The sequence below is a fragment of the Pleuronectes platessa genome, chromosome 12 (genome assembly GCF_947347685.1).
Source record: "Pleuronectes platessa chromosome 12, fPlePla1.1, whole genome shotgun sequence".
Classification (NCBI taxonomy): Eukaryota; Metazoa; Chordata; class Actinopteri; order Pleuronectiformes; family Pleuronectidae; genus Pleuronectes; species Pleuronectes platessa.
Genome location: NC_070637.1, coordinates 11506194 through 11527495, shown reverse-complemented (window position 1 = coordinate 11527495; position 21302 = coordinate 11506194). Strand labels below are relative to the sequence as shown.

General features: G+C 41.8%; 2 protein-coding genes across 4 annotated transcripts; one reads left to right on the top strand and one right to left on the bottom strand.

Annotated features, from left to right (window-relative positions):
* Positions 1-222: 222 nt before the first annotated feature.
* cfl1l (cofilin 1 (non-muscle), like) lies at positions 223-3987 on the top strand. The gene is made up of 4 exons (XM_053436650.1): positions 223-383; positions 1324-1610; positions 3111-3187; positions 3311-3987. The coding sequence occupies exons 1-4, from the start codon at positions 381-383 to the stop codon at positions 3427-3429; spliced, it is 486 nt and encodes a 161-aa protein (XP_053292625.1). The 5' UTR covers positions 223-380; the 3' UTR covers positions 3430-3987.
* A 2705-nt stretch (positions 3988-6692) lies between these two features.
* rrbp1a (ribosome binding protein 1a) lies at positions 6693-20941 on the bottom strand. Of its 3 annotated transcripts, none has more exons than XM_053436199.1 (27): positions 20730-20941; positions 17655-18534; positions 16490-16644; positions 16248-16370; positions 15340-15492; positions 15055-15173; positions 14697-14850; positions 13569-13707; positions 13189-13370; positions 13055-13089; positions 12891-12966; positions 12732-12769; positions 12225-12306; positions 12088-12131; positions 11915-11993; positions 11725-11823; positions 11533-11619; positions 11345-11434; positions 10603-10695; positions 10445-10495; positions 10271-10351; positions 9389-9472; positions 9074-9151; positions 8370-8453; positions 8158-8256; positions 7353-7496; positions 6693-7209 (listed from the first exon to the last, which is right to left on the bottom strand). In XM_053436199.1, exons 2-27 carry the CDS (start codon positions 18514-18516, stop codon positions 7171-7173), a joined length of 3270 nt encoding a protein of 1089 aa, XP_053292174.1. In that variant the 5' UTR covers positions 18517-18534; positions 20730-20941; the 3' UTR covers positions 6693-7170. The 3 variants fall into 3 exon arrangements, with proteins under 3 accessions (XP_053292174.1, XP_053292175.1, XP_053292176.1); XM_053436200.1 differs by having other exon boundaries at positions 11725-11820; XM_053436201.1 differs by lacking the exon at positions 9074-9151.
* Positions 20942-21302: the final 361 nt, after the last annotated feature.

The window sequence follows — 21302 nt, the reverse complement described above, 5'->3', positions numbered from 1 at the left end:
ACCCACCCATGACTGGCTCAAGATCACCTGGGCTTTTAAAACCTCAAAAGGAAGGCGTCTACAATACTGAACTCAAGCAGATGGAAACGCAGACAAATAAAAAAAGAAGCTTGCCCTGTTTAGCAGCGCATATATTTTCTGTGATTTAACACGCCGATGGTGACTGCAATGAGACTAAATGTACAGAGTTTGCTGAGGTTTGCAAGCAGTTGAAACTGTCACACCTGGGAAGAGGCCGGGCAAACTTTTGGAGGTGTGCTCATTTACCACAGCCCCTCCCCCATGAGTCAACCTGCTCTCTCTACTTATGATCCTTCTGCATTGAGGCTGCTGCTGCCATTTTTTGTCTGCTGCCTGCTCCTTCACACATCTGAAGCAAAATGGTGAGTAGCTTCCTCAAAGCATTTCACTGGACTGACTTTCACTGTGTCAGTGAATAACTTTTTTCTCTCTGATGTGTGTGCATCACTGGACACATGTAATGTAGAGGTGACACTCTGAAATGCCATATCTTCATTTTAATGAAATCTGACAATGAAAAGATTAACTCAGACATTATGTCTGAGTATAAGATTTACATTTGATGTTATTTGAGGTGGAAAAAAGCTTTGCAAGTGAACAGAGAGTTTGGAGTTTGACTTGTTCAAGGTGTGGTTTTGCCTCCAAAATGGAGGGAGCTTTGTTTGTGCTTGAAACTTGTTCTGAGAGAATCCTCCGGGGCGGTCTTTCTTGTACTAACTTGTTCCACAATGACTGGAATGTGACAGAGCCGAGGCCTTGAAGATTCACAGGGAAGCTAAGCTCATGGCACGTTACTGAAAGAAAGCTGACACGATAAAGCTGACACAATATTTATAAAGCGTCTAAATGGAGTGAACACTATTCGACAAAGTCTAGTTTTAAAGAACTTCCTGTTTCTTCATTTTTCACTTCTGCTTTCGGTCTCAAAACCAAAGCACAACTGCACATCTGCTCGATTATGAGCCAATCCTCCGCAAGTGTTTAAACTGTTTTCCGTCTGGGAGCTTTAATTCATACACCTAACAGAGAAGTGCGAAGTTACTTAATCCCATATTCAAAATGATGAGGAAATAGAACTTTTTGAATGATATTAATGAGATTGAACCATTTGCACTTTTTAGACAGTTATATATAACAATTATAGCTGCATTTGTCTTATGATCTGCCCTCAAGCTTTAGTATGTCAATCATTATACATTTGGCTTGATTATACACAAATCAAGCCCTGACAACATCGTTGATCGTCTTTTTAAATATTTTGTACCAATGCTGACTTGAAACGTTTTGTGTTTTTCTCAACAGGCGTCAGGGATCAAGGCTTCCGATGAAGTCATGACCATCTACAATGAGATGAGACTGGTGAAAAATGATGCAAATCAACTGGAACGCATCAGAATTGTAGTGTTTGAGATCAAAGACAGCCAGATCCAGCCGACCAAAACTTTCAGGCAAAAGGATCTGACCGACGTGGAGAATGTCTACAAGGTTTTCCTGGAGCAGATGCCCTCGGGAGAATGCTGCTACCTCCTGTACGACTGCCACTTTGAAACCAAGGACTCACCCAAAGAAGAACTCGTACTTGTGATGTGGTAGGTCCTTGTACTGCAATGGAAGCATAAGAAACTATTGTTAAATTATTGTCTCCAACTGCGCCCTAAACCTGTAGTCATAGAGTCAACAAGCAATTGACTCTATGGTCAATTGCTTGTTGACCATAGTGACATGGCGAGTGTCGACTAAGTGAATAAGAGATGACCTAATGTTTTAAATTTTATAAGCAAGATTGTTTTTATTTCACAGTTTCACATAACTGGTTTAGTGAGATTCTTGGTCCGTCTCGGATGCGCTGCTCTCTTTTCGACGGCCTTTAGGTTGCCTTGTTTAGGTGATGATGCAGGAAATGCTTTCTCCTGATACCTCCCCCATGTAGTTTGTATTTGTGTAGGTGTGGCTATGCAGTAGAACAGTGCACCACCACTCCAGTCTGCTAAAACCTCCTGTAGGTCTTCTGTAGTCAAACGCAGGCTCTGATTTTCCTCTAGCAGTTTACTCAGAAACCTTTCTTGTTCTTCCCATCCTCGACTTGGCCTCCTCTGTTCCTATTGCCTGTCATATTCATAGATAATTTCTTTGCTAGTGTAATGGAAAATTATACCATTATACCACACCAGGGCCGGGTCTAGACAGGCATGTATGAGGGGGCAGCCACAAATCTTGAGGGGGCATTGTGCCTAACCCTAACCCTATTTAGTTTGAGGGGGCACAACATTTATTTGAGGGGGCCAGGCCCCCTCTTGCCCCTGCCTAGACCCGGCCCTGTACCACACTATATATTATCTCTGCTTATGCATACTATTTCTGCTTGTGTCACTGCCAAGATGACATCAGAGCCACAAATCTGAGACTGTGCTCGTCTCCCCCCACTACGACCTCGAAGAGGCCTTCAGCCTATGTCTTATCTCGTGGTATTTTACCTTTTACTCAGTTCACATGCACACATATTTCACCTCTTCACTAAATCTGCATGAAAGAGCACACCTGGGAATGTTTCTTTGTCAATCCCTCTGCAGAATGCTCCTCACATGCTGTATCTGACCTTCCTTGCAAGGAATAATGTTTACCTAAAAGACTATTACTCTCAGATAAGTCTCACCAGGTCAAATTTCCATCACACTATTTTCCTAAATTCATCTTCCTACAGCCTTTCCTTGTGTCGTGGGCATCTGTTATTTAAATTTCCATGTTTCACGCTTTGACATTTTCATCACCGTGCTTTTCTTATGATTGTAAACAAGCCATAGCTTTAACAAACCAAGAGGTAATTTTAGCTAAGAATGGTGTAATTTTGGCTTTACACTAAAACATTTAAAATTAAATGTCATCTATCACCAATCGAATAATGTCATCTTAAACTTTATAAGATAAAGATTTGGTCGTCTTCCCGCCACCTGTTAACAGTAACCGAAATTTCAAGCAAACCCTTCCATGCCACTGTGATCCTTGTGACAAGTCACATTTTATACTGAGGTGACACTTTCCTGTTTATGTACGTGAATAATTATGTTAATGGTGATTTCTCTTCCTATCAGGACTCCTGACACATCAAAATGCAAAGATAAAATGGTCTACGCCAGCTCAAAGCAATACATTAGGAATGCCATGCAAGGTAAATGTTTTTCCACTTCTTTCAATAGTTTTTTTTTTAGTTTTTTAACTAATTCTGGTAGAAGCTTAGAGCTCACGTTGCATTGGGGCTTTGTCTGTAACACCCTGTTCGTGTCTTCCACAGGTATCAAGCACGAGATGGAGTTCAATGACGCTTCAGACTACGAGATCGAAACCTTTGCAGAAAAACTTGGGAAAAACATTTCGAAGATTGAGGGCCACTCTTTTGGAGGCAGAAAGTAATAAACAAAGCATAAAAGGTCAAGTAAAGGGGATTTGAGATGAGGACACCAGGGCTTCTAAATTAACCTCCGTTTCAAGGATTGGGTCGTCACAGTTTAAAGGGAGGGGTTAGACATGGGGTTAGATTCCTGTTACACAACAGCTAAGGTCTGTGCTCTACTACACGTTCTAGTCACACCAGCTTGTTGACATAATATAATTAATGATTGGAGGTATTCGTACATTGATACTATTGTCTGTCACTTGACTCTTGGTAACAACTCCAAGTGATGGCTGTTATGTACAAACAGTACATACATGATGTTAGAACCATTTCTATTCCATCAGCCTTGCTTTAGGGATTGGTTAATAACTTCTCTGCATACAGCTATATCTTACACACCCTGTTAGGTTTAAAGGTCAAAATAGCCGGTCTAAAACTCTGATATCTGTTTTTCTAGACTGTTACACTTTAATGAATTCAAAATAGTTCGACTTTTACAAAGAAAAATAATTTCAATGGAAATGCAGGAGTCTTTGCATTGAGTATTGTCAAATAAATTTGATGGAATCAATTAAGTGTGTGTGTGTGTGTGTGTGTGTTCTATACCTGATTACATTACATGTCATTTAGCTGACGCTTTTGTCCAAAGCGACTTACATTTTTAGCACACTCGGCATTTATGAGGGGCTAATTAGGGGTTCAGTATCTTGCCAAGGACACTTCGGCATGCAGATGGGGAAAAGTGGGGTTTGAACCAGCAACCTTCATGTTGGAGAACACCCGCTCTACCCCCTTGGCCACACCTGATGGTTTAATGTTTCAGTCTTCTGCCCTTTGATCAGCCCTCCTGAGATTATTTTTGAAAGTCGTCCTTTAACATTACAACCCGCTGTAATTACGATTGGTGCCTCGTTATTGGGCGAAAATGGAGCCTATAATTAACAGATGGCTGCAGGGGAGAGGGTGTTGGCACAAGGATTCTGCCTCCCTTCACACAACCTTAGGCCTTTTGGTGTTATACTTTCAGGTTCTATATAGAGGGTATCCCAAATGACGGCAGGTTTTAAATTATAACGTGTGTGTGTGTCCGTCTGTCGGTTCCTACCTGTCCCTGTGGGAAGACCGCCATTTTGAGGAAGTCTAATAAAAAAGCAAGCAAAGTATGCTGACCTGGAAGCTAAGTGCAGGAGGAATGGATGGAACGCTTGCAGTGAGCCGGTGGAAGTGGGATGTCTGCTTTGCAGGCCAGGCTCAGCTACATCTGGTCCTGAGGTACCAGAGTATCTGTGGGCTGGACGAGAGTCATTAGAACATTTACAGAAGCTTCATAGAGGTCTTCCTGTTTATTTATTTGTAAGACACAATAACCAGAGCCAGAGGTATCTATATAAGGAAATTTTCATCGGTTGTCCCTAGCCAGTATGCTAAGCTATGCTAACTCAGCTTCAAACCAGTCCAGCCCTTTCCCTGTATTCAAAATTAGTGGCTCCAGTTTCATATCTATTAAAGACGTGAGTGGCGTCAATTTCATTTGACACAACAGGAAATGAAAATAATTCCCGGTTTTCAGCCAATTTTGTTTCTTATATTGTTTAATTTCAAATATTCAAATAGTTGACTGTTGAAGATATTACCTTCAGAGTTTCATCTGCCTGGAATTCATTTGCAAATCTGCATGGACACAGCACCTCCTCCTTTCAGCGTCAGACCTGCACGCTCACACCCTATGTCACCTCTGCTTACAGTTGCTCAACATGCTTAGTTTGGAAGTGACCACAATGATATGTGGTTCAGGGGAAACAGGTTTTAAAGCCTTCGTAAACTAACTGGGTTAAAGCTAGGGGTAGCTAACCGTGGAAAAGTTAGCAAGGGCAGTCATCCCACCATCTCCTATCAAAACACATTGACGACTTTTCTGTGACTCGTTTCTTAACACCTGGCTATTGTCTCTTCCTCAGCCAGGTATGTTTCCACCTTAGGGCTGCGTCACTGATCTGCGTCAGCGGAGCTACAATATGAGATCTCTTGCAAGCCCAACTCTAGACTAAACCCAACACTGAAGATTATTTTTATTGATACAGTTTCAGTTAATTTCAAAAACAAGTTTGCTTTAGCAAGTGGACAAGCTGTGAAGGCCTGGAGACATGGCTTGGTTGTTTTAGTTTTCCAACAGCACCTAAACCCCCCTTGGGACCAGAGTGTGAGTGGGTGTTTTTGTGTGTGAGTGAGTGTGTGTATGTCTGTCTATAGTTATGAGGGCCAATTTTGGTTGAATACCATCATTTTGAGGACATTTTGGCTGGTCCTCAAAATTTCAAAGGCTTGTTCGTGAGTTAAGACTTGGTTTTCTAGGAATTAGGTTAGGCTTTAAGTTGTATTGGTTAAAGTAAGGTGCTGGGGAATACGTTATGTCAATGAGTGTCTTCACAACTATAGAGAGACTTGTAAGTGAGTGATTGAGTGAGCAGTCCGCCTAGCTCCAGGAGAGAAGAGATCCACCCTAAGGACTCACCATTTGCTAAAATGCAAAAAAAAAAAACGCCCAACGTCCAACCAGCAATTCAGGAAATGCTGACTGGCGGATGAAATAAACTTGAAGGGCAAATACAAATGGCACAGAATAAAATACTCAATAAATGTACTCAACTAAATGCCAAGGCACTTTAGTAGCTCTGCATCTTACGGTCCAGAAATAGTAACCAAAACTTTGTTAAAGCTAATGAATAGATTCAGTCAAGTTCTTTTACCTTGAAATGGGCACAGGAAGGGGTTTGTGACAGTCGACAGATCTAAAAATTGAAACTGTGGTGACAGATAATTTTCAGTAAATTTTGCGGTGAACCTCACACGGAGAAACTCCGCGAGACCCTGACTCTCTGGAAGAACACACAGGCAGTGTGGCTTCTCTAATGAGATAACATGGGTGCCAAAATGAAAAGCAACATTTTCCGTGATACACATGCGACACTGATGTACCCAGTGTGGCCTGTGCATTATAGTACTGTGAGTTACTGAGACTTATTTTCCTTTTTTTCCAGACAACTTTATTTGTTGATAAAAATCCCGACTTGAAGAGGATTTTGACAAATACTATAAAACGTGTTTCACAAACAACTCAGCAACCCTTTAACTTTCGAGCAAGTGGCAGATGTTTTGTGCGACAACTTTCAGACGGTTTGATTCATTCCAGATCTCAAAGTGTGTCAAAATAAAAGGGTGCAGGTATTTTTGTCTCGCCTCACTGTTGGCTCATTACAACAACAAAGACACAGGACAGGAATGACAGGTGACACTGTAGTTTATTCATTCATACAAATTTGATGTGTTATTGGCTGCAAGCTACAGAGGACAGCAGGCCCTAAAAGGTACTGCATCACTGAACCATAAAATGTTCCCATCATTCGACCACATAGAAAAGACATACAAAGTAATTGCACAGGTTGATGTACGTTTGACGTACAATCGGTTTCCCTTTTAACACTGAACTATGGGGAATTGTTTGGAATATAAGGCAGGGGGATAAATAACTTCTGACATAGCCAGAATGGTTGATGGAATGTGTGTTTCAGGAAAGACTGCAGCAGGACTCCCTCCTCCAATCTTACTTTGAAAAGTTCATATTATATCAAACATGATTCCTACAGTTGCAAAAAATGCAAGTAACTACAGTAAGAGAAATAAATTGTTTTGGAATGCATAACTATGGTAATCATAAGGCATATTTGGCAGTTTTGTGTAGTGTCTGCAGTATACTTCTGTCAGACGGACGTTCCTTCCTTCAGTTCCACATATTCACCCTTCAAAGTGGAAAGAAAAAGATCAGAGTCAATAAACAAGCTGTCTAAAATCACTTAATCTAGAAACGTGTATTTGAAGTATTGCCAGTTTTAAGCCCTGAGTCCTCTACTGGCCGTTGTAAAATAGGTATAAGTTGTTTCACCTTGCCCTCCAGGTGCTCCTGTAGTGTTTTCACTGTGTCTCTCTCTTTGGTCAGCTGCTCCTGTGTTGCTTTGAGAAGCTGCTGGAGCTTGGTGGCCGCCTGGCCCAGGTCTTTGGACAGCTTCTTCTCCTTGTCTAGGCGCTCCTGTGAGGACAGCAGCAGAAAGTTACTTCAAAGCTAAAATTTACACTGAACATATGGAGACCCAACGTTTTTAATAGTCAAGTTCCTCTCCTGCATTGACCAACTCCATGAAAAAATCTCTTATAGGACTTCAAATCACTTTGTAACTCTCAGACCTCGGGTTCATTTGGTATTTTCAGATCTCTAAATATGTAAATTAGCCAACCCTATCTACCCATACCTGCAGCTGAGGCGAAGCGTGAAGAACATCAAACACATGACCCTCTGCTTATTTCCTGTTTAGGTAGGTAATATAAAATGTTTGAAACATAAGGAAATAATTGGCATGGATCTACTAGCTTTGACTAAGCTACCATAGCTAACTGAGCTTGCAAAATACTGTCAATTTGCTTCTCTTGGCTTCTTCGCTGATGCCCCTTGTAATAGCAGAGTCGGCTGTCACCATGAAATACAATGGTGAGAGATTAAAAACTGCATTCAATCAACCTGCTATTGTAAATTTAAGTGAGGCAATAATGATAGTAAAATGCTGAGTCGATTGTTTTATCCATGCTCAATAAATTATTTATTTTATACCCAATTTAATACTGAACTTGGATCTCCATTAAACCAAGTGAGGTTGTGTGCTTTATTTTTGTTAAATAAAAAAAAATCAACACACCTTGACTTGAGCAACATCCTCTGAGTCAGTTTGTGGTGACTCTGCAGAAACCTTCAGAAGATCCAGCTGAGCTTGAAAGTCTGTTATAGTTTTCTGGGCCTGAAAGTTTGACAGCACACAATGATGTTATCCAATGAGAGTGTATTCAAACTACAACTTTCCGGTGTGACAAGACTAGAAACGAAAAAAAGTGCATCGTCGATGGCTGCTACCTGCTCAAACTCCTCTGAGAGCTGCTGCCCCCGAGCCTCCTCCTCATGCAGGTTCTCAGTTGTCTGACTCAACTCATTCTGCACCTGATGGTAGACAAGCACACAATAAATATATACACTGAAAAACGATTAACGCATCATGTGTGTACGCAAGCATTCTCATTCCAAAGCAGCAACAATGCACTCACGCACACAGAAGCTGTTCTGCCAGTGTGCCAAGTTAGTTTCCTTACACACTATTTCAGGTGCAAAGCTCAAGACTAATGTTACATTTCTGTTGTTGTTAAGAATCCTACTGAAACATTGAAAAAACTAAAAGGAGGAGAGATGTGCATGCCAGAAAAGGTAAGAAAGAGCAGTGTTAGAGTTATATTCACTCAGTCAATGCAAATAATGGTTAGCACAAACAGTTGCTGTGTCTTGGGAGAACTGGACGGACTGGAAAAACAGCTTTATCATCCGTTGCCTAGTATCGGTGTATTGTGACCACATCCTTGATTTAGGACTTTGTGGTGTCTGTATGACACAGATCACCCAAAACCTGTCTAACAAAGTGTGGAATGGTAAGTCAATAAAATGTGCCTCTGATTTTCTATCAAATTGGACCAAGCTGAATTAAGAAACTAAAAACAGAAGTGTCCGAGTCCCTGTCCAGTGCTCTCTGACAGGAAGTTAAGGGTGCCCTGTGACGTTTGCACCCTGACCTGACTGGGTTGAGTCTCGGCTGGGCCATTCTGTTCGCTCTGAGCCCTCATCGTGACCTCGCCCAGTTGCTCTCTGACCTGAAACAGGAAGCCGTCGCTCGTCACTGGTTACATAACCTCCATGGATCCCCTTTGTGTTACATGTCACTGAAACCTTACTGAGCTGGATGTGCATCAAAGCACTGGATTTTACACAAATTCCTTGGCATGTTACATTTCAGGAAAATGTCTCCATCTGACCTCAGTTACACTGGTGTATGAATAAGTAAAAACGTTGTAGATTATAGGAAAGCAACTTAAGTCAGTAAATGTCACCTGTGCAAGCTCCTCCTTCTGTGCCTGGGATTCCTTCTGGGCCAAATCCAGCTGGCTCTGACACTCCGACAGCTGCAGCTGCAGCTGAACATAAGAGCACAGCAGAGGAATGAACAGATGTCAGACAGATACTGTTCTACATGCACCACATGAGGCTGAACCTTAGAAAGAATACCACAAATTACAACATTTAATTTATTAAACACAAAATCTTCGGAATGTTTATGCCCTCATGTATATCAACGATTTACAAATTCCCTATGATCCTGCAAGCCATCTTAGATCATCCGATAGTGGCCTTCTGGTAGTTCAGAATGACAACCTGCTACAATAATGCTGCTCCTATTTCCGCTTTTAAATCCCTTCTTAAAATATTCTTAAAAATGCTTTTAGCTGTGTGAATTTTAATTTATGTTATTTAGTCATATTCCTTTTTATCGTTTTGTGACACTTTGTAACTTTGTTAAGAAAAGTGCTATACAAATAAAGCATATTATTATCATATTATTATTAATGCCTCAAACTACCCACATATCCAACAGTAACAGGTTTATACAGTATTATTAAGTCCAACACACAACTACTCATTGTTTGTAATGCTGAAATATTGTTTCTGATATGAATAAATATGGAAAATAATCTAAATGATTGACTGTTCTTCTAGAACCTACATCTCTGTGTTGCTGAAGAACATATTTCTTTATCTTTAGTTTTTATTTGAGTTAAAAGGTCTTTTTGGAATACAGTTCCAACATTTTTTAAATATACAAGTTGACCTCCTTAACAGGTGAAGTTGCACATAAAAATTCAACAAATTGTAATATCAGCATTGCCCGTTTCAGTGACGCTGCTGTAATCTGTAGATTTAATTTTCTCATGTACCTGCTCCATCTCCTCTGAGGTTCCCTGGTTGTCTGACTGCTTCTCCAGCTGAGCTTCCAGAAGCATCATCTGCTCCTTCAACTGCACAGAAGAAGAAGAAGAAAAAAAAAACATTTAGAGACTGTTACCTCAAGTGGCCATTTAAACTTGTGTGGGTGTGAAAAAAAGTTCCACCTTATCTACACTTTGATCTTCAGCCTCCAGCTCGCTGACTTTCTCCAAAGCCTGGTAGTGCAAAGACGGACATCAGTTTAAAGAAATAATTTAGGTGGACCAACAAGTGGTGAAGAAACATTTTAAAGAAGAAGTGAGTTCAAAGAGATATAACTTACCACCCTCAGCTGTTCCTCTGAGTCAGCCATCTTGGATTTCCATACCAGCTCTTCCTCTTCTACGCTCTTCTGCAGATCTTTCAGCATTCCTTCCTAAAGTAGACAGCACCAGGATTAAATGAGCTGCATAGATCTTCTCCATAAGAGGTGTAAAGCAATCTTTTCATCCTGACATATTTTATTTTCGTTAAGTTCAGTTGTGTTTGAACGTCATCAACATGCCCAATCATTAGCCGTGATCATTTCCTGCTGTATTCTCACATGGGCTCACTCCAACAATTTCCAGACATTCTACAATTGGGCTGCCAGGAAAGGATGCGGAAATATATGGATCATCTGACTCCAGCCCAATTCATGCTTCTGCGTCAAACTACGCTATCAGTACGCATGTAGCCTACGCACGGGCCGAGCATAACTTTTTCTTTAAGAACTGTAATGAAGAAAATAAATTTGTCGTTCCTGCTCCTCCTTCATCTCGAAAATGGCAGCTAGGCTACCGGAAATGGGATGCGACCAATCACAGATGTAAATGTCTGCGTCACCTCGACACGCAGGTAAATTTGTGCAAGTCATGAAAGCATTAATAGGCCTTCAGACATCTGCATTCTCACAATCAGCCCCTAGGGAAAACTTCAGGAAAAATGTCCGCACTTATGTGCATGTCTGAAAGCAGCCTTGTTCTAACACCCAACTGAGAGACAGTTTGTTTTATATCATTAACATCATGATGTCAGTCACGTACTGTTTCAGCCAGAACTGTCCTGTACTGTTCACACTCAGCCTGAAGGGAGCTATGGCTCTCTTCAGCCTCCTTCAGTTTTGCAAGTAATGCCTGAAAAAAGAAAAAGAGAAAAAAAAAACATTCTGAATTTTGCAAGGTAAATTCAAACCAGTCAAGGTAACAGCAACAATTTTTTAAAGACAACTTACTGGCAACTCTGTGCTCGAATCTACCTCCTGGCTCTGCTGGTTCAGAACCTCCTGAGCTTTCTGTGTAAATTCTTGCAACCAGTTTGACTTAAGTAGAAAAACAGATAGAAATATATCATTTGATCTATTTTCAGTAGAATAATGAATAAATTAGAGATTGAAGATTATTCAGAAAAACAATCCTTTTCTTACCTGCTCTAACTCTAAAGGTATTTGTGGGAAGAGTGTCTGGAGACTTTCTTTGGTTTCGCTTTGAAGAGCAGTCAGCTGTGCCGTGATGTCCTGGTTCTGCTAAAATAATGAATGATAAATCAATAATCATTAAGTTAATTTAGCGCAAAGCAGTCTTTGATAGATAAGTCACGAGTGTGTGCAAACTTACTCCATCAGTGGTCATCTGTTCTCTTATTTCTCTCAGTTGCTCTTCTAATGAGGTGACGAGAACGTCCTTCTCACTCAGACTAGTGGCAGAACCAAAACAGAGGCAGAAATTGTTTAACAACAGACCCAACAACAGCGTGTCATGGATCTCTACGCGTGTTCACTGTTGTTTACCTGTCCTGTAGTTGAGTGAGTTCTTCGGCAGAGCCATCTGACTGCTGAAACAGAGACAAGAAGCAAATTAGATATTCATTGTTCTGCAGTGAACCTCAAGGAGGAGAATCCTGTGACATAGCCGGAGGTAAACTTACTGCTGAGTTCTTAACTTGCTCCAGCTCTTCTTTAAGGCTTGAAAGTTCCCCCTGTAGCGACGTGACAACACTGCCATCCTCACTGAAATCACATTCAAATTATATACAGCGATAGAGAGTATAGTGGTAGTGAGATGGAGAGAAATATGGAGATACAGAGATGGGTAGATATAGAGAGAGATGGTGCGGAGTGATAGAGATATAGTGAAAGATAGAGATATGGAAACATAGAGTGATATGGGTCGGCAGAGATGTAGAGACATGAAGATAGATAAAGGTGGAGAGAAAGATCGATACAGAGATAAAGAGATGGAGATTGAGAGATAGATTGAGGTGGATAGAGACAGAGAGAGAGAGAGAGAGAGATATTGATAGAGGGATCGAGATACACGTTTAGAGAAAAAAGATGGAGAAGAACAGAAATAGACAGGGATATAAAGACGATATATAGAAAGGTAGCTACAGCTAGAGAGATAAGAGATAGAGGGGGATAAAACAGTAACCTACCTCTGGTTTCTTTGTTCAAGCTCAGCTATAGTGTTCTCCTATAAGAAGATAAGATTGTTTGTGATTAGCATCGACAATTTTCACATCTTTGTATGAATAAAAAAAATCGGCCAAACTAATAAATAAGTGATTTGATCAAAAGATATTTGTATCACTTACGGCAGCTTCCTGCTTTGTCTGCAATTGCTTCAGTTCCTCGTGAAGCGTGCTCAGCTGGCCGTCTTTTTCCTGGAGGCTGCAGAGGGGGCACAGAATCTAAAGTCAACGGAACAGCTCTGGATCTGAAGTCAACTCTGATAAAATGAGGAGGATCAGACCCTTACCTGAGCTTAAGCAGTTCCAGTTCTGCAGCATTCACCTGCGGCATCATAAATGACAAAAAGCCTTAGATGTGACTATGTCGGGTCAGCCGTCTGGCCATTAAAAAAAAAAGTACAATTGACACAGTATGTTTTACCTGATTGTCCTCGTCCTCCTTTTTGTTCTGACTGGCTTCCAGCAGTGAGTTGATGGAGTCCACCTGCTGTACGAGCTGGCTTTTCTCTGCCTGGGTCTCCTCCAGCTGAGCAGTAAGGGCTTCCACCTGAGCAGAGTGCTCCCTGACGTCAGCCTCCAATCTCGCTGTACGCTCTTGGAAATCTGCAGGGAGAACACACATCACTTAAGATTTATGATGCAGCCACTGATCACAGAAAAATACCCTAAATGTCTATAATGTATTATTTGTTCTACTTATTGCTGTCATTTAACTAAAAAGAAATTAAAACAACGATTTTCTTCCATACAAGTGTTTAAGCTCCAGAACAGTAATAATTCCTGTGAATGACAGACTCTGACCTGAGATTGTGCTGCTTTCCTGCTGAGCCTTGTCCAAAGTGGCCTGCAGGCTGCTGCTTCTACTTTGTGTGGTTCTGAGCTCTTCGCACACTTCCTCCAGCTTCCTCTGTAATGCCTGCTCGCTCTCTGCATGGGCAGCCTGAAATAAAATGAGCAATATAAGTCAAACTGCAGAGGGCAGCAAAGAGTCGCTGAATCAAACTTTATAAATTATCACTTCACAGTATCAGTGCTTGTATTCCTATTTCCACACACTTAAAGATAAAGATAATAGCATATTCACAGATTTTCCAACAAAGGGGCAACCAAAAAAAGTTGAGGCAAAATAAATAACATGACAAAATATATTTTAACAGCATGTTTGGATTTCTTTCAAGGAAGTGGTTTTTATTTATTTAAGGAAGTGTTTTGTATGAAGTGCTTTGAAGATTTTAAGATAATTAGTCTGCATCAATCTCTGCAACCAATTCAAATCCACAAATTGTTGACAATTGATCACAGACTGATGGCCTGAGCGATTGCATAACGCGATTGCATTAACCTGGCAGGTTAAAGACATTTACCTGCCAGAAGGGATGATGGTAAATGACTAAACCAAATGAGGACTGACTGTCAGGAAGTGTTGACTCACTTACGCCACATAACTCGTGACCAACGGCAGTCATTACTCTGAGATTGTGTAAAAACGAGAACAGTGAATGAACAGATACTGTAAGACAGGGATGCACTTCACGTCTTGAAGTCATCTGTAAGACAAGTTGTAAATGGCTTCACACTGTTCTTGTGCTTTTACGGCCCGTTAGAGCGGGCGGGTGAGGAGAGATGCTTGGACATGCACGCATTCCAGCTGGTGCTGTGAAGCATTTTCCCTGCAGGCCCATTATTGTATGGCTGCATTCCAGCCAAGCCCTGAGCTATGTGATTACAAGGCAATTAAATTTACCATAACATTAGAGGGGTGGGGGATAGGTGGGAAAAAACTATGCTTGCATTTTTTGGAGACTACAACTGACTGGCCACTCAATGAGAAAAAGGCATTCGAAAAACTAGATTAAGTTGTGGAAACTTGATCACGTCCAAAGTAATTTATAAAGGAGATGATGTGGTATTCCCACAGCACAGGCCAACCTGCAGCAGGGAGAGTTGCTTTTCAGCAGCGGAGGCCTTGGCCTCCAGCCCTTTCCTGATGTGCTCATCAGCAAGCAGACTTTCCGTCTTCTCTCCGAGATCCTTGGTTAGCTTTGTACATTCCTGACGCAGCTTGGCCAACTCTGCATTTTGTCTGCAACAGACAAAAAAGAGAGATACGGAGTCAGCGAGTCAGAAGACATGACTGACTACCATAGAGGCCAACTACTCCAAACATGACTCAGAATCTGTACATACTGTAATACATTTTCAAGTATTACTGATATCAATAGGAAGAGCTACACGCATGTCATTCAGCACTGTTCATCATTCGTTATTGTGACAGGGAGAGACTCACTTGCTCTCTGCTTGACTGGTGGCTTGGTTGAGGGCATCACGGAGAATGGAGTTCTCCTGCTGAAGACGGGCAAGTTGGGCATTGGGGCCTTTTTCCAGCTGGTCCTGCAGGCTGATGACCTGGAAAAGTTAAAAAAAAAAGTTTTTTAAACAACTGGAAATATGGGACTTGCGTTCCTTAGGCGGCTGCTAGGCATTAAATCTATATCAAGAACAAAAGAGTAAAAACCCTTAATAATAAGTCAGATTATGAAGAAGGCAACAGAAAAAATATAATAGTACTAACCTTTGCATTGAGCATCTGAGTCTGGGCCACATGGTCCTGGTAACTGGCCTGCATGCGAGCTTGGAGTGCGATCATTTCCTGCTCCCTCTTACTCAGCTGGGAACTCAGTCTCGTCTCAACGCCGGCAACCTTGGACTTCTCACCAGACAGCTCCTGATAAACAGACAGCAGATTCAGACTCACCGTAATATATCTGTGGCTACAGAGCCAGTATTTCATGAAGTGACATGTCTCTACAACTATTTGGTTTATAGTAGAGGAATGTATCACTCCTCTGAAGAGAATTTTAAAGTTTGATGAGGACGATGTAGCTTCTGTCGAGACTAATGTTCTCACTTTTCACTATTCAGGACAAGACCACATGATATAATAAAGAATGGGTAAAATCTGATTTTTTTCTTTAATATAAACAGTAATCACCTGTCCTTACATCGAGCACCAACCGTGTTTATGTACAATATCTTAAAATATACACGACAAGATGCTCTTGTGATAAACCGTGACCTCTCCTCTACTGCCACCTATAGGCTGACATATATATTGCATGAGATATGTTACATCTTATCTAATGAGTGGGTTACAGTGAAATTGAGTGAGCTTACGGTGCTCTATGATAATCGTGTTTGTTTTAGTGACTATCAGGACAAAAGATAACAACAAATGTCCATACACTTTCATGCTCAACTCAGACTTAACCCTTTACAATTTTGGAACAAATATGTATTTTTCTCCGCTGCCACCTTTAAGTCAAACTACACTTTGACTTACTGGCAGAAAGGATCAAAGAACAGAAGATATTTGCATCCATCTGACAGTAGGGGAATCTCACAGGGCTGCCAGTATGGCCGTACACCAGATGTGTATATTGGCTGGAATTTGGCACCATGTGTGACACTTTGAATTCTTACCTTGGTGAGTTCTCTAAGACGGTTCTTTGCTGCAGAAGCTTCCTCCTGTTCTGCTGCCAGCTGTTTCTCCCGCTCCTCCAGTTGTTTCTTCAGCAAGGCCACTGGGTCTCCTTTCTGGGTGGCCTGAAAATGGGAATGTACAGAAAGTTAGAGAGAAAAATGAACTCAGTGAGTTATATGTGCTGTGCACCCTAACCAGGTCTTGTGGTTGTATTTTTCCTCATCACAGCAGTTTCTTATACCTTGTGCCAGGTGTCCTGAATGATGCCAACTTTCTCGGACAGGATCTCGATGAGCCTATGTGCCTCCCCCTCACTGAACACCATGCTACTGATAGTGGACACCAGAGCTTTGTAGGGAAGGTACAGCGGAGCATCAGTAGAATCCACAGCTGCCACTAAAGTGACAAAAACAAATATTCAAATTTTAATTAAACTTTGAAACTACTGAGGCAGGTAGTTTTAGAGGCGATAGGCAGTCACAGTTAAATCTAAATTCCCACATGGTGTCAGGAAAAGGACAAGGTTGTGACCTGTCCTATGGGTCTGGGAACCCGTGCAGCTTCGTAGAGCAAAATGATGGGGCACTGTGGCACCAGGCAGAGCCAAGCCTCGGGCAAGTGAGATCTCCAACCCCCCCTTCCCTTCTTACCCATTGTCAGGACACTGAGAGCCTTTGTCAGCAAACAAAACAGGGCAGCGATGTTTGGACAAGCAGGCTTGCTCTATGCCCTCTAGAACTGAGTGCCAGACATTACCCACTACTGCCATTGGCACAACTTTCCATGGGTACGGGCCTAGAAGTTCATCAGTACTGACAGGGTATTACTGCCTTAGATTGAGTGTGTGAGCGTGTGTGTTATGTGTGTGTGTGTAAGAAAGTAACTCAACTGTGCAGACGTGCCCCCATTCTAGCTCTAAACATTCAAGTCTGACTACTATCACTAGTGTTATGGCTAATGTAGTTCCTGCCTTGAGAACCATTTCCATCAATTCAAGGGAGACGGCTAATTTTAACAATGCTGGTTCTAATCTAAGCCTTGTTGTATGGAGAACGGTATCTGTAACTGTAGTTTGCAGTGACTTGCAGAGGGTCCCAGCTGAATGTGACAAGTAATAGCAGTCCTGTGCATCAAAAAGAAACAATGAAATAGAACAGGGGAGGATATCTGGCAGCAGCATTAGCAACAATATTTTTGCTGTGAAATTATTGGTCTTAAAAGCCTCATAAATGAGTAAGAATACTTATACTAAAAATGATAAGGAGAAAGTTATAAAGCACTTAGAAATAGTGTAGAGCTGGGATTTTGACATATTGGTGCTGAAGGAAGTGGCAAGTTATGTAATGACATACTGTTACTGATTTGTCTCTAAAATTGTAGGTGACATCTCTACAACATCAGCTTACCAGGCTCACTCTTTTTCTTAGAGGACTTCTTCTTGGGCTCCTGTGCTTTTGCTTCAACAGCAGGAGCCTGCTGCGATCCCACAGGGGGCACTGCCATCACTGGGACCTCTTTGGTAACAGCCTCCAGCACTGGGGCAGTCTTGGCTGGTTCTGCTGCGGCCTTCGCTTGTGCAGGAGCAGATTTGGCTGGAGCAGATTTGGCTGGGGCAGATGCAGACTTGGCTGGGGCAGATGCAGACTTAGCTGCAGGCGCAGACTTGGCTGGGGCAGACACAGGGGCCTTGGTTGATGGAGGGACTGCAGAGGACTTGACTGCTGCGGGAGCAGACACTGGGGCAGGGGCAGCTACTTGGGTTGAGGCAGGCTCAACCTTGGCGACCTTCTTCTTCTTTTTCTCTTTGGGAGAGGGTGCAGGTGAAGGCTCAGCAGCAGGAATTGGTTCAGCGGCAGGTATTGGCTCAGGTTCTACTGGTGCTGGGGCAGCAGCTGGCTTAACCTCGACAGCAGGGACAGGCTCTGGGACAGGTTCAGGAGCAGCAGCTACAACTGGGGCAACAACGGGCTCAATGACTTCTTCAGCATCAGTAGTGTCTTCTGTTTTTTCTTGCTCTGGGATCTTTCCATTGGGCTTGTCTTCTTTCTTCTTTCCACGGCTTTTCTTCTCAGACACTTTGTCCTTCTTCTTTTTGTCTGAGCGACCAGACTGTATCTTACCTAACTCTCTACGTTGTTTAGCGAGGGCCTCCTCATAAGAGGTCTCTTTCATGGAAAAGGTGGAGACGAGGGCAATCCCGACAGCCGAGATCACCATGAATCCACCAAACACCATTATCCCAAGGGTTTGGGGGTCGTAGATATCCATTGTTCAATTTCAGTAAACCTAAAAATAGAGTGGTAGACTTGTTAACATATTTGCAAAGGTTAAAAAAAAAAAAATGTGAACAACTTGAGGAAGAAGTTCATATAAGTTATTCAACATTCCTCTGTGCCTAGACAAAATGAAAACTGACAGCTGCTGTATTAAGAGCAGCTGGTGAGAGAGATTTGTGATGAATTCTGCACATCTAGACTTTACCCTCAACCGCCTCAAGGTGTCTCTCTTACCCCATTAACTTTTGCCTTGAGGCAGGCTACATAATGCAGAACAGCTTATCTTATCAGAAAACAGTGCAAAGCCCCTTGTCGTATGGCCTCTTATCAATGGTAAAACATGTGCTAATACAGCTGGAAAAAAAAATAAAAATCACTCAATGTTCCATCTCTTACACAGCTTCATTTTAAAGTCCAACACTGAGCCCTCTGGCGCAGCACAAGCACTGAAAACCAACTGAGCCAAAGTAAACACTCATATATAACAGCCCCAGGCGGAAAAAAAAACATTCCCGAAACGCATAATGTTGACGATCATTTAGGAAACGTGTCATAAAAATGGTCTACAACTTCAAACATGTAATTCTCAGTATTTGTTTATCAGTGTTTTGCTTAACAGAATGATTGAAGTTATTTGCACTTTCGTATTGGGGTTAGGGTTGTAGGGTTATGGTTTATTATTATTTTATCATCGTGCAAAATAAAATAGAATACAGTGGTTTGGTATGAAAAATTTATTTTACAAATCAAGGCCCCATTTTTTCATAGAGCCTCTGTGGGCAAATTGCCAAAGCAAACATTGCTGAAAAATTACTTTAAATCATGGAATCACATTTAATAAAAAGGAAAAAAGTATCAGAGCTATAATAGTTTGGTGCATGAGTGAAACGCTGAAATGAACTTACGGCAGAGAAAGAAACCCAAACCATGGAGGCAAAAAATATTTAAAGACCAAAAGTACATAAAGTTACCAACCACTTGGGGGTTAATGCTAATTTCCTGCCCTGCAAAAAAAAAAAAAAACGTAGCTTAAAGGGTCTTTCAACTATCACGTTAAAACTCTTAAAGGCTCCAGTCACAAAACATAACACTATTAGTTATATCTTTGTTTTTATTTCAAATGAGGGACAAGTGCAAAAAAAGGGGAAATGGGGGGCTTAGCAAAAAGGCAGCATTGTGACGTGGTATAGTAGAGAACTACTGAGCTGCTTAAAGTGTGATCGAAACATGAGTCCAGAGTCCCTGTTCACAGCAGGGTCTAAAAGCCACGTACAGAGAGTACTACCTCCTAATCTGTGATGGCACACGTCACTGTATCTCCACTCAGACTGAACTTGCCAAGATGATTTCAAGAAAAACTGAATTATAGGGTGACTCTCTGCATATGATAATGGATCTCAAGGCTCATAAGAGGCAGGACTATACAATGGAACTTACTATAGAGCCACTTTTAAACTATAGATCCGTCAAAACTACAATATCTGGCTTTCATTAGTGTGCAGTGACCAGCTACACGCGAGGCATTGGACATAAAGTTCTAATAAAATAAAATGAAAATATCAACTTTACTCACGGAGTTAAAACTCAGAGGAATGCCTGCGGTATTTGATTTTCCTTTTTCGGGTGATACACATGTTTCATTATGCGTTGTGTTAGACGGTAAGAGTAAGAAATGTTCGTACAAAACCACACACTTTTTATTCCAAACTTTAATACAACAGCAATGACTTCCAACAACTTGCATGACAGTTTGTTCAAAATGAAGCTAACATAAAATGAATAAAACCGAGACCACAGCTAGAAAAGGCCTCGACTCTTACTGAGACACGGAGGACACCTCACATCTTAATCCTTTTTCAGACGTGCATTAACACTCGTGTGTAAATGTGTAAATGTGCCATTACTTGTATGTTAATGCTTTTAGTGGTCTAGCATTTTAAGCTAACACTGTGAATCAATGAACTTGGCTCACGTCCTGCACGTTATGGTTTATAGTGTCGGGTTACGTTACAAAAGATGAACTACAAACGCTCCAATAAAAACGGAGAGCAAACATTTAGCACGGAAATGCTGTGGAATAATTTTCCACAATAACTTTATTCCGCTGCTTTTCCATCCCCTGGTAGTTAGCAGGAGTTAGCTTCCCGGGCTAGCTAAAGGTGGATCAATGAATAAGAAGGAAAAATCCGGGATTCCCACACTTACCTCGCCGGTGATGGAGCTGCGCGAAGGGAAGGAGAGCGGGCAGAGAGCTGCGTGCTGAGGACGAAGGGACTTATGTGCGAAGCTGCCTGCTGTTCCAGCTGTGTGGCTCAGTTGCCTTTTCTTTCTTCCACTGGTCTCCCCCTCGCTCCGCTGGAGAATCCGTGCTCCGCTGTGAAGTCGTGGCACTTCGAGCTGGCTAGACGCGCTGGCCCCGTGGCCCACACAGCGACCAGCGACCGACGGCGCCTGTGATTGGCTGGGGCACGCTGGATCCGGAAGTGAGCACGCCGGGAACTGTAGTCGTCTACGTCGACGAAAAGCAAACTCTCTGAGTCAGAGAGTTTTCAAACAAAGGTGGTTTGTTTGATCTGGGAAGTAACGGAGCAAAGTTACTGGAATAAAGTGCTGCAGTAAATCTGTTTACTGGGCCCACCGACCCCTCTTTATTGTTTTTAACCAGGTACATTTCACAGTTTACACAGTTACAGGAGCAGTTTAGTCGTTTAAATCATATACGACTAAAAACATTCTGTCTCAAATAGGTTTTATTTACCCAAGGACAATTACACATAA

Bases quoted from the DNA above. Each gene is read 5' to 3' on its own strand.
- cfl1l (XM_053436650.1), top strand. The intron at 1,611-3,110 runs GTAGGTCCTTGT...TCTTCCTATCAG, and splicing joins GAACTCGTACTTGTGATGTG to GACTCCTGACACATCAAAAT. The intron at 3,188-3,310 runs GTAAATGTTTTT...TGTCTTCCACAG, and splicing joins CATTAGGAATGCCATGCAAG to GTATCAAGCACGAGATGGAG.
- rrbp1a (XM_053436199.1), bottom strand. From the start codon at position 18,516: ATGGATATCTACGACCCCCAAACCCTTGGGATAATGGTGTTTGGTGGA. The intron at 11,824-11,914 runs GTAAGTTTGCAC...TCATTATTTTAG, and splicing joins AACAGATGACCACTGATGGA to CAGAACCAGGACATCACGGC. The intron at 9,473-10,270 runs GTACATGAGAAA...TCTTATGTTCAG, and splicing joins CCTCAGAGGAGATGGAGCAG to CTGCAGCTGCAGCTGTCGGA.